The sequence below is a fragment of the Hippocampus bargibanti genome, linkage group LG01 (assembly GCF_051943395.1).
Source record: "Hippocampus bargibanti isolate YZ-2025 linkage group LG01, ASM5194339v1, whole genome shotgun sequence".
Taxonomy (NCBI): Eukaryota; Metazoa; Chordata; class Actinopteri; order Syngnathiformes; family Syngnathidae; genus Hippocampus; species Hippocampus bargibanti.
This window is the reverse complement of record NC_142734.1, coordinates 27240196-27256940: the sequence shown is the minus strand read 5'-3', so window position 1 is coordinate 27256940 and position 16745 is coordinate 27240196. Positions and strand designations below refer to the sequence as shown.

General features: G+C 40.1%; 2 protein-coding genes across 2 annotated transcripts in view; one reads left to right on the top strand and one right to left on the bottom strand.

Moving 5' to 3' along the window:
- Window positions 1-9459, top strand: part of LOC148903667 (zinc finger protein 335-like) — a 30488-nt gene extending 21029 nt beyond the window's left edge. The window contains exons 19-28 of the mRNA XM_089006555.1: window positions 879-984; window positions 1073-1270; window positions 2375-2517; window positions 4554-4696; window positions 4785-4882; window positions 4951-5037; window positions 6192-6275; window positions 6356-6415; window positions 6726-6819; window positions 8233-9459. Of these exons, the coding sequence (XP_088862681.1) occupies window positions 879-984; window positions 1073-1270; window positions 2375-2517; window positions 4554-4696; window positions 4785-4882; window positions 4951-5037; window positions 6192-6275; window positions 6356-6415; window positions 6726-6819; window positions 8233-8348 (1129 nt within the window). The 3' untranslated portion in view covers window positions 8349-9459. The remainder of the gene's footprint in view (window positions 1-878; window positions 985-1072; window positions 1271-2374; window positions 2518-4553; window positions 4697-4784; window positions 4883-4950; window positions 5038-6191; window positions 6276-6355; window positions 6416-6725; window positions 6820-8232) is intronic.
- Window positions 9460-9591: 132 nt separating this feature from the next.
- The window catches only part of prok1 (prokineticin 1), a 9544-nt gene continuing 2390 nt past the window's right edge, over window positions 9592-16745 (bottom strand). Inside the window, exons 2-3 of the mRNA XM_089006602.1 lie at window positions 13118-13243; window positions 9592-11302 (exon numbers count right to left, since the gene is read on the bottom strand). Coding sequence (XP_088862728.1) covers window positions 11180-11302; window positions 13118-13243 — 249 coding nt within the window. The 3' untranslated portion in view covers window positions 9592-11179. The remainder of the gene's footprint in view (window positions 11303-13117; window positions 13244-16745) is intronic.

Sequence of the window (16745 nt, the reverse complement as noted above, 5' to 3'; positions counted from 1 at the left end):
TGTATGAGATAAAATTTCAGTCGGCCATTCATCTATATTAGTATTATTTTTAATTACTCATTTATGAATTTAACATTTATTAAATTCAATAATAAAATAATAGTATTTGTAGTAATAGTCATAATAATAGTCATGATAATAGTCATAATAATAGTCATAATAGTAAATAATAAATACATTGACAGATTAATAAATTAATCACTAAAACAGATAAACAAATTAATAAACTAATGTACAATAAATAAATAAACAAACGAGTTATAATACACAAATAAATATATAAATATATAAATAAATAAACTAAGACCAATTTGTTGTGCACCTTTCAAGTTCATTTCATTTCGACTTAGTTTGTTGCTAAAACAAAAACCCAAAAGCTACCCTAATTTGCGACCTATTTGCTGTGTATTAGCTATCTAACTATCTAGCTGGATGGCTGTGTAGCTACCTATCTATCTATTAGCTATCTAGCTAGGTAGCTATTTCGCTAGCTATCTATTAACTAGCTAGCTTTCTATCTATTTGAGTTCCTTCCGGGTTGAGTGAACGCTGGCGCGTGTGGCTGCCGCTGCTCACCCACAAGAAAACTTATCCTGTGACTGTGAAGTGACCATGAGAGTTTTGAAAGGCGCTTATAAATGAAATGTAATATTATTATTATTATTATTATTATTATTATTATTATTATTATTATTATTATTATTATAAATAATAAATCGATCAATCAATCGCTTGGCCCAAAATGCAAAAGCCTTTCGGGGCTTGGCCCAACGTTCCCCATTGCCACCACACAGCTCGTTCCAAAAAAAAAAGAATCCTAATCAAGAAATCATCTGAAATAAATTTCCACTGAGTACATCAACAACTGTTTTTTTCAGCATTGAGAAAAATGATGACGTGGAGGAGTCCGTGGCGCAGAGCCCCAAAACAGAAAAGTTTTACCTCGCTTCTGGTTTGGCCGACGGTGTTCTGCAACAGGTGGAGGTAGCGATGTTGTACACTTTTCCTCACCCCCCTTAACCAATCCGTGACCTTCACCCTCCAAAATGATTTCATTTCTATCCACTTGTAGCTAAGCAGCGAAGCGCCCCCCTCTCCTCCTGCGACGAGCTCGCCCAGCATCAGTGCCAAGAGATTCTCTTGTCGCATATGCATGGAGTCCTTCCAAGGCCGCTCGGACATGGAAAACCACAAGCGGGCGCACGTGGATCCCAACACCTTCAAGTGTCCAGATTGTGACTTCACCTCCAACTCTTGGGCTGAGGTTAAGGTGGGCACAGGACCCTGTTTTTTTTCTTTTCTTTTTTTCTTTCTTCCCACGTCTGCTAAATCGCTTAACAATGACACTTGGATCAACTTCAGTGAGATTGATTTCGGGGTCACTTGACAGACAGCGTTCCTCCTCCTGCGCTTTGGCTCACTCCAAAATGCTAACGTAGCTTTCCGGGTGTTTGTTGGATTCTTATCCTGTGACTGAGAGTTTTGAAAGGCCCCTATAAATGAATATGTCTGTGTAAGCTCTCAGTCTAACAGGAGTAAGATGGTTCATCGATGAAAAGGTTTCTTCAGCCGTCATCTGTACTTCTTTGAAGGTGTCGGACGTTTCGCTTCTTATCCTTTGGCAACACAAAATTCCTACTTATTTCAAACCGATAAACACTTTAAGGAAAACATTAGTACATCAAAAGATAGGCTGAAAAATAAAAAACAAAGTAATGTAGTTTATTCAATACATTGTAAGAATGAAAATTGTAAAGAGCAGTACATTGGGGAGACTAAACAAATTCTCAAAAAAAGACTATCAACATTGCAGGGATAATACAATGTACTAGTGGGCTTCAATCGGCAGTACATATGCACCTAAAAGCTAGCAACCACTCATTTGACGACAATGAGGTTAAAATCTTAGCGAAAGAACATAGATGGTTTGAAAGAGGAGTAAAAGAAGTGATTTTCATAAAACAGCTAAATCCTTCACTAAACCGATATGGTGGTGTGAGGTTCAATTTGGATCGTTCGTACAACAGCCTGCTTAGGCAACATAGGGTTAGTAATACTGATGAGGTGATACCGCCGGAAGTTGGGCAATCAGGCCAGTCGTTAGTCAGGACAATAGGAACAATCAGTGGAGCCGCAGGGAGTAGTCCTCTGCTCCCCCCAACCTGAGAGCAGGGACCTATCATAGCAGTGTCCGGCACCGCCATGTCTGGACAGTAGGGATATATATACATAGGGCCGATACTACCATTAAGACTTTAGTTCGCTGAAGAAGCATCTTGGATGTGAAGCGAAACGTCCGACACCTTCAAAGAAGTACAGATGATGGCTGAAGAATCCTTGTCACCTATAAATGAATGTTATTATTATTATTCAGGCTCATATGGAGCTGCACTCGTACTTGCGGCCTCACAAGTGCCTCAGCTGCAGCTTTGCCTCCAAGAACAAGAAGGACCTACGCAGACACCTGCTGACGCACACCAACGAAAAGCCATTTTCTTGCAAAATTTGTGGACAGAGGTACGTACAAAGCAACGTTTTACTGGATATGAAACAAAATACTTTCCATTCAGACGTTTTTGACCTTGTAATATATTGATGGCTACATTTTGTCACGGTATACGAGTGGTTAGAACGTCCGCCTCACAGTGCCGAGATGTCGGGTCAATTCTGGCTTTCTGTGTGGAGTTTGCATGTTCTCCCCTGGCATCCGTGGGTTTTCCCATTTCGTCCCACATTCCAAAAACATGCATGGCAGGTTGTTTGAACACTCCCAAATTGTCCCTAGAAGGGCTGGCCACCAATTCAGGGTGTCCCTCACCTCTTATATTATAAGCCCGACATATTCAAAGTCCAGCCCGAGGGCCAAATGTGGCCTGTGTTCAATTCTGCAATATTCATCTGGCCCGCAGCCTTCGTCATAAAAACAAGAATGTCTGGCACACATGTAGAATGAATCCATCGGGCAGTAGCGCTGTGACCTGCGGGTGTTAAATGCTGCCATCTAGAGGTTCAATTTCATCTTTCATCTTCCTTTCATAACTTTGCTGGTGTGAAATGTAAATTTCTCCACTGCGAGACTAATAAAGGCAAGGCAAATCCAATCCAATTAGGAACAGCAAATTGGTATATGACTCATTGACTGAACGAGCCCCCCAATTTTCTAAAATGGCCATTTTCTAAATAAAAAAAATCTAAAATGGCAATTTTCTATTTTGTTCTAAAATGGCGATTTTCAACATAAAATAAATATAAAATGGCAATTTTTAATGTTGTTCTTAAATGGTGATTTTCAACATTAAAAAATATCTAAAATGGCAAATTTCTATTGTTTTTTTATTTTATAAAATGGTGATTTTCAATTTTTTTATTTTCTAAAATGGCGATTTTCATTTTTGTTTTTATTTTCTAAAATGGCGATTTTCTTTTTTTTTTTTAATCTAAAATGGTGTATTTCTAATTTGTACCAAAAAAAAATCTAAAATGGACATTTTTAAATAAAAAAAATCTAAAATGGTGCCAATCAACAAAAGAACAAATACCTCTGTTTAACTGTTACAAAAAAAGTGTTAAAAAAGGGAAGTTAAGTGAATATTCAATACCAATTTGCTAAACTAAAAGCTATGATGGACAGCCCCTGCCACCCCCTCCCCCCCACCCTGACAGCACTGGGTAGCTTCTTTAGCCACAGACAGCTACACCCACGCTCCAAGAAGGAGAGGTACCACAATTTTCAATAATCATATGTGAAAAAAAACTGGACTTTGTACTGTAAATATGGGTTGATGCAATATAGCTACATATATCAATATATCTTTTCTTGATACTTACACTATGTACAGTTTTTTTATGAAATGGTTTTGCACATTTACAGTATACATCTCAGTCTGTTGGCATTTTTATTTTACAATGCTTAGAATACGTATCTTGTTTTTCTATCCTTTCACTACCCTCCACCCCAACCCCTCTCAAATTGCTTCTGTGGACTGCAAATTTCCCCATTGTGGGACGAATAAAGGTTTTCTGATTCTGATTTCTGACTGTCAATTACATTTTTATTTTCATGTTTCAATTGAACCAAAACACATGCTTAAGATAGCTGAAAATAAAAAAGCAAATGTGGAACAAAAAATAGCTCGCTGAAATGTATTGAAATTAACTGCTCTGACATGCTAAAAACTAGTGATTGGGAAAACGAAGCTTCATGAAGCACTTGTGATCTTTTTTGACTCCTCCAGATGGTGCTCTTGGTTTAAATACAATGGTTAGTGCAAAGGTAATTTCTTAAAAATCCCCTGCATCTTTCAACCAAGAGTGCAATCTAAAGGAGTCAAAAACCGTCACAAGTGCTTCGTGAAGCTTCACTTACCCATCACCGGTAAAGAACGTACGCCATTGTTGTCCCCGTGCCCCCGCTACATTTTAACACATCGACCCCCCCCCTTTGCAAAAAAGTTTGGACAGCCCTGTTATAAACGAATGTTAAAATGACGGATGGATGTCTCTCCTCGCCATCGTCTCTTCATGTGATCTGACGAGCACGTGTTTTTTTGCAGCTTCAACCGCAACGGCCACCTCAAGTTCCACATGGAGCGCCTCCACAACCAGGAACAGACCACTACGCGTAAAACCCGCGCCGCCCCACCCCAGCAGACCATCATCGTCAACAGTCACGAGGAGGCGCTAGCCACGCTGCAGTGTAAGCATTTCACAAGCGTTAGCCCGCGAGTCTTCCAAAAGTCACTTTTGGGTCGCGGCGAGCCTCAAAACACGGCTATGTTTTGCAGCCCTGCAGGCCCACCAGGCCGTCATCAGTCCAGATCAACTTCAGGCTCTTGGTCCAGAACACATCATTGTGGCCCAAGACCGGTCTTTAACAGAGCAGGTAGCGCAAGCTTGCGTTAGCCCGAAACCGCGCATAGTATGACGACATCCCTTGTTTGTGCTGATCAGGAGGAGGGCCCCTATATCCAGCAGATCACCACCATTGACGGACAGACCGTCCAGCACCTCATGACGGGAGACAACCAGGTCACCGAGGTGAGGAGCTCAACATTATTCCAGTTAGCATACTGCGCAGCAAGCAATGCTTGTTTAGGCTAACTTTCTCAATGGTCGCTGTTGTCTTTTTTTTCATCTTACATTTACTGGAAGCGATTTGCAGGACATGTAACGGTCATGATTCTCTTCATTTGATCGCTCATCTCAATTTTGATGGTATACAGTGATACCTCGCCTTACGAACGCTTTAGATAACGAACCTTTCGCCTTACGAACGTTAAATTCGCGAGAATATAATCTTGGCATACAAACTACTTTTCGGGAAACACACGGAGCGCCACAATGAGTCATGTGTCGTTCGCGAACGAGACGGTTCTTGGAGCTCCTAACAAGGAGCTGAAAATGGCATCCGGCTTTTTTCCCCTCTATTCCCCGCCCCCAGTCTTCGGTTAAAGCCACACGTGATTGGTCAAGATCTGTGGTAGAGGCGGAAGGAGACACACGCAGCAGGACACAGGCAGCAGTGAGCGAGGGAGGGGTTACAGAAACAGAAACACACAAAAGGGAGACGACAGAGCTTGAAACAAAAAAAACAAAGGTGAAAAAAAAGCGAAAAGTTGAGAACATGGATAAAAAACAGTGAAATTTGGACTCATTTCAACTTTATTGATAGTTCAAAGGCAGAGTGTAGACTGCAAGGTTAAAATATCCCATCAATCATGCTCCAGAAATAACCCGCACAAGCCATCTGTATAATTTGAAGAGAACCTAGAAGCACGGGAACCAGCTATTAATGAAGTTTCTAGTGTGTCTGCCTGCATCTGTTGCTGTTGCAATATCACAACTTCTAAAATGTACAACACAGAGCTCCTTGAGACACTTTATGCAAAAAGCTATCCATTCCATCAAGCCATCTACGACCATCGCAAAGGTAAAACGACTTTATTATATAGTACAGTTTATTTAATTAATTACAATACCATAGCACATTTGTTATACATGAAATAACGTATATTGTGTGTACTTGAAAATTATGTTTTATGGGGACCTGGGAACGGATTATTCTCATTTTAATGGTTTCCGATGGGAAATTAATGTTTGGAATACACACTTATTGCCTTACACAGATTTTCTGGGAACCAATTAAGTTCTTAAGCCAAGGTATCACTGTACATTGTTGATGGCGTGCGCAGGTGCAGTACATCATCTCCCAAGACGGCGTGCAGCACTTGTTACCGCAGGAGTACGTGGTCCTCGCAGAAGGCAATCACATTGAGGTGAGTGCCTGGTCGCGCTTATTCCGAGGGTTGCGGGCGATGGACCTTTGGCTCATTAACTGCTCATGACCCTCCCACAGATGCCAAACGGGCAGATCATCCAGTATGAGGGTGACGGCGTCTTTCTACAGGAGCAACAGGTGATGCACCATAGAAGTTCTTCCAAGCATTTATAATTCGAAAGAAGGCTGTCTGTTACCTTTTGACTCTTTTCCGAATTGATTGTCCTGTTGATTATTACGTCAGAATAGCTGACATAGGCTCAAACACCCCCACCGCGACCTTTGTGGGGATAAAGCGGTTCAGAAAAGGGATGGCTGGATTTCCTTTAAAAAGTATACTAATAATCCTGAGTTTGCACGTCTTTATGCTGAATATGAACCACAGGGCAATGGGAGGTTAACATCAAAGCAATTGTGATTCTATGCCTCCTTTTTTCTTTCTGTTTAGATTGCGGTCAGTGCCGACGGTCCAATCCAGTTCCTACCCGCTGCTGATTCGGAACCAAAAGAAATGGAGGCTGACGCTCAATCTCCTGTCACAGGTTTGCCCTTCCATCGGAGAATTTTATTGATTTTTAGTGTCCAAGTTGTGAGGCTTTGGCCACAACATGGAGGACATCTTTACGCTTCAATGAGCTCCAAAATAAAACCTGGATAAAAAACGCAAAAAGGTTAAAATATGAGAAACAGTAATAAGTAATAAGTAAGTAATAAGTAAAGGTCTGATAATGCTGCTTCGACTACGCCCCCCTCCCCCCCCAAAAAAAAACAGGCACCCGTCCAAACCCAAAGCGTAAAAATTACAGTGATACCTCAGCTTACAAACTTAAAGGACAACCAACATCATTTTTTTGTTTCCTAACTGACATCAGAAAAACATTTTAGAGCATCTAAAATACCCAAAACACGCAGGCTGATCTTTTTAGTCAAATGCAAAACACCAATAAAAATGACTTAAAGTGTCCAAAAACTGCCACAAATCAGCTTGAAACTGGAGATTTCCAGAAAGTCCCACTCCCAGTTTGTGACGTCACGCCAGGTCGGCTTGTCTTGCTCAAGAAACAAAACAATGGGCTCACGGAGTTCAGATTTGGAGAAGATGCTTTCTTGTTACTCATCCAGTTATGAATATGATTCAAATAGTTCTGAAGAGGAAAGCATAAATGTTTGCAATCGATTAAAGGAGTCCTCCCATATCAATTCGAGCCATCAATGACAGCAATGTAGTGTCCCAGAAAATGCACAAGATGGCGCCGAAGCTCTGTTGGAAATGGGCTGATTTATCTGCTGGGAATTTGTTTCAACTAGTATCAAATAGTAGTCTTGGTGCAACACACAACGATTCACCATCACGCTATTTATGTGTTTTCTAATTTTGCCATCAACACGATGTTTTCAGACCAAACTGCAAAATGCATTGTGTGTCGCAGGGGGCTTTCCAAATGTGACGTCACGTAGGGGATCGTCATCAACTCGAAAACAAGACTTCCTGAATATTCAGCACGAGTCTTAAAACGTAAAATATGGCTATACGCGGTGGAGTCTTTGTAAAATACGCTCAGTAGAAGTCATTTGAAGTGATTTTACAAATTATGGACACAACTTGTCCGGAGGCGTCGGTGGTCCTTTAAATTGCCACTTTAGAAATTTAAATAAAAAATTAAAAGTCGCCATTTTTGAAATTTGGGGCTCATTCTGTCAATGACTCCTACTACTGACTGATACTAATTTGCTGTTTGTAATTGACCCTCTAGATGGCAGCACTTAGCATATGCAGGTAACAGCACTACCGTCCAATATATTCATTCCACATGCGTGCAGGACCTTATTGATTTTATGACAGGAGGCTGCAGGAAGGATGAAAATTGACCACTGGCTGCATTTGTCTCCTGGCCCTGACTTTGGACGTGTCTGACCTAAGCCGATCCAGACTGAAGTTCCTTTTTTTGTTGTAGCGGTGACGACGCAGGCGCAGGAGGTCTACACGGAGGCGACGCCTGAGCAGCTGGCGCAACTTGAGCAGCAGCAGGCGGGGGTGCACTATGACATCATCACCTTGACTGTCGAGTAACTCTACAGCCCCCACCCTGGATTTGCCAAGTCAACGGAGCACAAATGATGAATGTTTTCCTTCTAGGCCCGAACATTGACGTGTTTATTTATTCAGTTTTAGAATGCCAAAAGAATGTTTATATAAAAAAAATTGTACATAACTCTGATTATTATTATTATTATTATTATTATTATTATTTTATTTGGCTTATTCTGGAGAATCTCAAGTAAATAAGCTCATCGCTGACACCAAATAAAACGTTTTCTTTCCATTAAGAAGACATGTTTTATGAATTTATATGTGCAACATCAATTTGAGAATATTCACACACACAGAAAAAAAAAGACCAAACTAATCGGACGTTTTGGTCATTCGTATCATTTTCATTTTCTGCAAATATTTACATTTGTCTTTTGGAACTTGAGTTATATAAATATATTATGTGAACATAGCCTAAAAAATAGCAAACATCTGAAACAGGTCATTTTATAGTCGTCTGTTGTCTCTTCTTGTTATTTCTAATTTACTGATTTGATCCATTTGCCCCAATCTACATGAATTTCTTTTTTTAAATAGCACCATAATTTATGGAACTTATGTCTAAAACACACTCATAAAATTTCATTTTAAAAGAAATGAATCATTTTAAAGGACAACCGATGTGACTTTTTTGTTTTTTAACTGATATCAGAAAAACGTTTTATAGCATTTAAAATACCCAAAACACGCAGTATGATATTTTTAGTCAAAACACCAATAAAAATGACGTAAAGTGTCCAAAATCTGCAAAAAAATTGAGCTGCGAATTGGGCATATTCAGAAAGTCCCGCCCCCTGTTCGTGACGTCACGCCAAGACGTCTTGCATTGCTTGTGAATCAAAACAATGGCTTCAGATTCGGAGAATATGCTTTCTTGTTCCACATCCAGTTATGAATATGATTCAAATACAGTAAAGTCTTGTTATATCGATAGTCAAGGGAGTCCGAAAAAATATCGATATAACCGGGACTATCGATATATCCGACCCTGTTTGCATGTAATTTTCTCCGTGCGTGCATAGAAATAGTATCGATATAACCGGGACTATCGATATAACCGATATCGATATAACGAGACTTTACTGTAGTTCTGAAGAGGAAAGCATACATGTTTACAATCCATTAAAGAATTTATTTGTGCCATTTTGAGGCAACATTGGGGGAAAATCTCTAACCCAAAAAAGGGGCACAAAATGGCGACTTCCTGTGGCCACCTCCGTTTCCACAGGCTGATAAAGTCCTCATATGGCGCTTGGACGCCCTCTTCTGGCCTTCTGGTGGCTTTTGGGTGCAACACGAGGTCCCCAGACCAAACATGTACAGCAGAATACATTGACGTGATGCTACAATGCGTCTTTTTTACAGTCAAGGGCGGTCCTTTAGTGACGTCACGTGCGAACTCGTCACCCACTCAAAAACAAGACTTCCTGAATATTCAGCGCGAGTCTTAAAATGTAAAATATAGCTATATGCGGTGGAATCTTTGTAAAATACGGTCAGTAGAAGTCATTTGAAGCATTTTTACAAATTATAGACACAACTTGTCCGGAGACGTCGGTTGTCCTTTAAGGAAGGGAAACAAAAAGGTGTCTCCTCAAGGCTCTGTGACATTCTCTGGTTAGATTACACGGCAGACTAAGAATTACAGATCACGTCACCAAAGCAGTTTTCAGGGGGGTTTCGTGCCTTGCGCAAAAAAAAGAAAGATCAAGTCCTGAATTTAAAGTAAATAGAAGGCAGGCACCATCGTCGCTGTGTCGTGACTTCCTTTATTGGCAAGAACAGCATTGTCGCGTCCTGTAACCAAGGCACGCCAAACAATACAACAAATACATTAATGCAGGGATGTCCAAATTTTTGCAAATGTGGCCAGATTTGGTGTGTTAAAAATGTCGGTGGGGTGCAACCTTGGCGGACGTTCCCTACGTCAGCGAGCCATTCTGTGATTCACATTTGCTTTTTTTATTTTAATGTTCAGCTATCTTAAAGGACAACTGACACCATTTTTTTGTTTCCTAACTGACATCAGAAAAACGTTTTATAGCATCATTTATAGCATTTATAGCATTGTTTTGATTCTCGCAGCTCAATTTTTTGCAGATTTTGGACACTTTCAAGTCATTTTTATTGGTGTTTTGCATTTGAGTAAAAATATGATACTGCGTGTTTTGGGTATTTTAGATGCTATAAAACGTTTTTCTGATGTCAGTTAGGACACAAAAAAGTGACTTCGGTTGTCCTTTAAGCATTTCACATGCTTACCATAGAATTATTGAGTGAGCTAGAGAATAGGCCTGTTACATTAATGTAATTTTATATGTATAATTGGATGCTGTACAACATTCTTATTGTTTTTGTTTGTATGCAGTTTTACAAGAAAGACTACCATAAAAATACTAAACGGTGGATTCTCATCTTCGTGCTTTTCATTGGAAGATTGTTAAGCTCGCTTTCTACACACCAACACATGGTTTAGGGTAGAAGAAGCGGTATTCATTCGACATGCGGGCCAGACGTTGTTGATTTTATGACGGGAGGCTGTGGGCCGGATAAAAATTGACTACGAGCTGCATTTGGCCCCCCGGGCCACACCTTGGACATTAATGGAGGCCCCCTCCCAACCCCCTGCAAAAAAGGCCTGGAAGTCACCAATGACGAATGTCTTTGGCGACAACAACATTTAGGAATTGGAAAATAGACCAACGATCACCCTCTGCCCAACTCCCCTGTATACAAAGTCGCGAAGGGGGGGGATTCTAATCCCCAAAATTCCATCCCCAAAAGTCGTGAAAGCGATTCATCTGGACCTTTTACTGAAGGTCTATGTTCTTGTAGTCCTCGGTGCATCTGTACTTGCTTCCAGCATAGCGGGTGCACACCAAGTGGGGGAGGCAGGGGCAGGTGTGGTGCTGCCTTCTACCAGAGTAGGGCACCTGCATGGGGGGGAGGGAGAGGGCAGACGGGAGCATCAACAAACTGGCCGACTTGTTCCTGCAGCGAGCGATTTATATTTTGGTTTTGGATTTGGATTTATACATGCTTTTGTGCAAAACGCATTTTGCGTTTTAAGTTTCAGAAAAAAGAAAAAATCATTGTTGAACTTTAAGGGACAACCGACGCCTCCGGACAAGTTGTTTCCATAATTTGTAAAATCACTTCAAATGACTTCTACTGAGTGTATTTTACAAAGATTCCACCGCATATAGCTATATTTTACGTTTTAAGACATGCGATGAATATTCAGGAAGTTTTTTGAGTCGGTGACGATACCTACCGTGACGTTACGGTAGGTATTGTCACTGACTGAGAAAGCGACACACAATGCATTTTGCGGTACTTTGTTTGGTCTGAAAACTTCATGTTGATCTGTGTTGATGGCGAAATTAGAAGGAAAACACTTAAATAACGCGACGGTGAATCGTTGTGTGTTGCACCAAGACTACTATTTGATATTCGCTGACAAATTCTCAGTAGACAAATCTGCCCATTTCCAATGGAGCTTTGGCGCCATCTTGTGCATTTTCTGGGACGCTACATCTCAGTCCAGATGCCTCAAAATGACACGGACTTACTTCTTTAATTGATTGCAAACATTTATGCTTTCCTCTTCAGAACTATCTAAATCATATTCATAACAGGATGAGTAACAAGAAAGCATCTTCTCCGAATCTAAAGCCAATGTTTTGATTCTCGAGCAAGGCAAGACGTCTTGGCGTGACATCACGAACAAAGGGGGCGGGACCTTCTGAAACTGGCCACTTCCGGTTTCAAATTGAAGTAGTTTTTGGACACTAAGTCATTTTTATTGGTATTTTTCATTTGACTAATAATATCAGCCTGCGTATTTTGGGTATTTTAGATGCTATAAAACGTTTTTCTGATGTCCGTTTGGAAACAAAAAAAAAAGATGTCCGTTGTCCTTTAATATTAATTCATAGGTATTACTAAGTACAGTAAAGTCTCGTTATATCGATATTCTCAGGAGTCGGAAAAAATATCGATATAACCGGACTATCGATATATCCGATCCTGCGGCATGTAAATGTTCTCCTTGCATTCATAGAAATAGTATCGTAATAAGCAGTACTATCGATATAACTGATATCGATATAACGAGACTTTACTGTATATAATAATATTACTGTAATAATAATACATTTAATTTCTAAGCGCCTTTCAAAACTCTCAAATACACTTTGTGCAGGTGAGCAGCGGCAGCCATTCGCGCCAGTGTTCACTCTACCTGGAAGTAACACAGCAGCAAAAAGTTACGAAAGGATGAGGAAAATAAAGAAAGAAGTAGAAAAACAAAATACAGGAGCTGCTGGTGAGGCAGCCACTCTCGCGAACCCGAAAAAATTGTGGTTGATTGTAAAGTTGGTGCAAAAAAAAACTAGAAAAAAAAACAGTTATCATTAAAAAATGTATGTGATTAAAACAAATGTGAAAAAAATAATAGAAAAAAATATATAATGTCCTTTTTTAAAATTCATTTCAGATTCTTACTGTTGTCTTACTGGTAGAATTGTCCACATTAAAACTATAATTATTAATATTATAAAGTATGACTAATACCTTGAAGAAAAACAATTTTAGATGAAGCCGTATTTTTGTGTAAAATATTCCTTATGTTTCCCACCATGATATCCCCCATTTGTATTCTGGCCGTCATACATTATAAACCCCCGTCGTTGCGAGTTTGAAATGATTGACAGTGATCACTCGAAAGGGCACGCCAGACCTCCCACCTTGTGGCTCAACGGGTGGCACAGGTCGCCGTCGGTGCCCCTCGGGAAGCACATCCTAAGGCCCCTCAGCCACAGACTGACGGCGCAGCACAAACCCAGTCCGCACTGCACGTCACGCTCGCAAGCCTGTTGATTACAAACACATATATGGAGGAAAAAGAATTGTTATAAGACGTGAAACAAACAACTGCAGCATTCCTACTTCTGTACAAATCATTCAATCTTGACTGAAGGTCTCTTTCGACACCAGGGGTGTCCAAACTTTTTGTAAAAGGGGCCAGATTTGGTGGGCTAAAAATATAGAGGGGGCGGGGCAACCTTGGCGGACGTACTTTACATATAACAGCAATTAATTTCAATATATTTCAGCGAGCCATTCTGTGTTTTTTATTTTAGTTTTCAGCTATCTGAAAGGACAACCGACACCATTTTTTTGTTTCCTGACTGACATCAGAAAAAGATTTTATAGCATCTAAAATACTAAAAAATTGCTGCCAATAAAGGAAATTCAGGCTCCCCCCCCCCCCCCCCAATTGTCAGCGTTTGCTTTATTGAATAAAGTAAACGTTTGATTTAAAAAAAAAATCGTTCTTTTTTTTCTTTCTTGAAGAAGTTGTCGGCCACCTGGGCGGAGACGTTCTGTAAATTGTACGCCCAACCTAAAAGTTGCGCGCCCCGGGCGTCCGGGCGTACGTTAATTCAGACACTGTTATAGCTTGTACAGCACTTACGTCACTCTATGACAGCACGATATCTCATGGTTTACACCACAGGTGTCAAAGTCAAGGCCCGCGGGCCGAATGCGGCCCGCCACATCATTTTTTTCGGCCCGCGAAAGCAAATCAAACGTGTTAAATTCCATGATGATTGCTAAAATCTGAGCCAAAATTTCTTATTTTTGGATGTCAACCACAATAAAAGTCATTATTCTTGACTTCAGATTTGAAAACGAGTTATTCATGAATTTGCTGTGTTCTCTATATGTAATATTTGAAGGGATTTAAACATTCTAATGGGTTCCCCAAATTCATAACGGCCCTCGAGAGGAAACCATAACTACAATGTGGCCCGCGGCAAAAAATGACTTTGACACCCCTGGTTTACACCCATATGGGTACCGCTGTACTTCACGGATTGTCAACCTCTCAAAAGCCCTGCAACCGCACCCCCTAACTGACTGTCTTATTACCCATACACGCAGGCTGATATTTTTAGTCAAAGGCAAAACACCAATAAAAATGAGTTAAAGTGTCCCAAAACTACTTCAAAATGACCCCGGAAATTGCGAGTTTCAGAATGTCCCCCTCCCTTGTTCGTGATGTCACGCCAGGACATCTTTGCCTTGCTCTAGAATCAAAACAATGGCTTTACATTGTGAGAAGATGCTTTCTTGTTACTCATCCAGTTATGAATATAATTCAAATAGTTCTGAAGAGGAAAGCATAAATGTTTGCAATGGATTAAAGAAGTCCTTGGATATCAATTCAAGCCATCAGCACTCCAATGTAGCGTCCCAGAAAATGCACAAGATGGTGTCCAAGCTCCGTTGGAAATGAGCTGATTTGTCTGCTGGGAATTTGTGTCAGCGAGAATCAAATCGTAGTTTTGGTGCAACACACAACGATTCACCATCGCGTTATTTATGTGTTTTCCTTCTAATTTCTCAATCAACACGGATCATCACGAAGTTTTCAGACCAAACAAAGTACCTAAAATGCATTGTGTGTCGTTTTCTCGGTCAGGTAGCGTTCCTTTAGTGACGTCACGTACGGACTCGTCACCAACTCGAAAACAAGACTTCCTGAATATTCAACGCGAGTCTTAAAACGTAAAATATAGCTATATGTGGTGGAATCTTTGTAAAATACATTCAGTAGAAGTCATTTGAAGTGATTTTACAAATTATGGACACGACTTGTCCGGAGACTCTGGACAAGTTGTTTTTGAGTTGGTGACGAGTCCTCACCCTATGTCACTGAAGGAACGCCCCTGACCGGAAAAAGGACACATTGTAGCAGTCAATGCATTTGGCTGTACTTGGCTGGTCTGAAAACTTCGTGAAGCACCAAAAAAGAGGCAGAAGAGGGCGACAAAGCTCCATGTAAGGAATTAATCAGTCTCAACGGGCTGATTAATTCCTCACACGGAGCTCGCTCGCCATTTTCTGCCTCTTTTTTGGTGATACATTTCTCCCCAATGTTGCCTCAAAATGACACAGAATAAATTCTTTAATTGATTGCAAACATGTATGCTTTCCTCTTCAGAACTATTTGAATCATATTCATAACTGGATGTGTAACAAGAAAGCATATTCTCCGAATCTAAAGCCATTGTTTTGATTCTCGAGCAAGACGTCTTGGCGTGACGTCACGAACCGGGGGCGGGACTTTCTGAAAACACTTTAAGTCATTTTTATTGGTGTTTTGACTAAAAATATCATACTGTGTGTTTGGGGTATTTTCGATGCTATAAAACGTTTTTCTGATGTCAGTTAGGAAACACAAAAGTTATGTCGGTTGTCCTTTAAGCATTAGTTTTGGTTTCCTTTGAAATATGCAGATCAAAATTCAATTGAGAATGTAATTTTTTTTATTGATTATTCACTTCACTTTTTTAAAACATTTGTCGCAATTTTAGAAAATTAAAAACAATTAGAAAATCAGGATTTTAGAATAAAAAATGGAAAATCACCATTTTAGAATTAAGAAAAATTTGAAAATCACCACTATATATTTTTATTTCGAAAATCACCATTTAAAATAAAAAAAATGGAAAATCACCATTTTATAAAAATAAAAATAATTAAAATCACCATTTTATAAATTAAAAATCACTATTTTAGAATTTAAAAAAATAATTGAAAATGACCGTTTTTGAAATGGTGATTTTGACTACTCTCGATCGCACTCTTGGTTTAAAGATGCAATCGATACAATACAATCGATGAAACAGTTGAATGTCAGTGACATTTTAACAAGCCCCATGTTAACGTTAGCATCAATATACTTCTGCGAGAAGTATATTGCAGATAGCAAGTGTGGAAGCTAATGAGCCGTGTGCAGGCTAGCTAGCACTTACTTCGCCTATGGACCCGACAAGTTGAATTTCATTCCGATTGTTTGGCTGGATTTTTACCAATCACGAGGAACGGAAAAACATTCATGTTAACGGTGAGTACTATCACAAAGTTATTTTAAATAATATATTCTGACATTTTGTTGAAAAGTGGCCGCGCGTGCGTGTGATTTTTGTGTGTGTGTATCTGTGTGTGTGTGCATGCGTGCGTGCGCGCTCGCGTGTGTGTGGCTCTCACTGAAAAACATTTCTAAATATTTCACTTTTATGGCTCTCTTAGTCAAAAAGGTTCCTGACCTCTGCTCTAGATGACATCACTAACCACGCACAGATAACAGCGCAACTGCCCAATGTCTTTATTGTACATGCGGATCAGACTTGATTGATTTTATGACGGCAGTTTGCGGGCGAAATGAAAATTAACCAAGAGCTGCATATGGCCCCCGGGCAGGATTTTGGACATGTCTGTTCTACACTTTTGCAATTTGCCATCTGGATTTTGGCCTGTTTCGCTGCCGATTCACCCTCTCTCAGAAAGGCACTTTGAATTTTC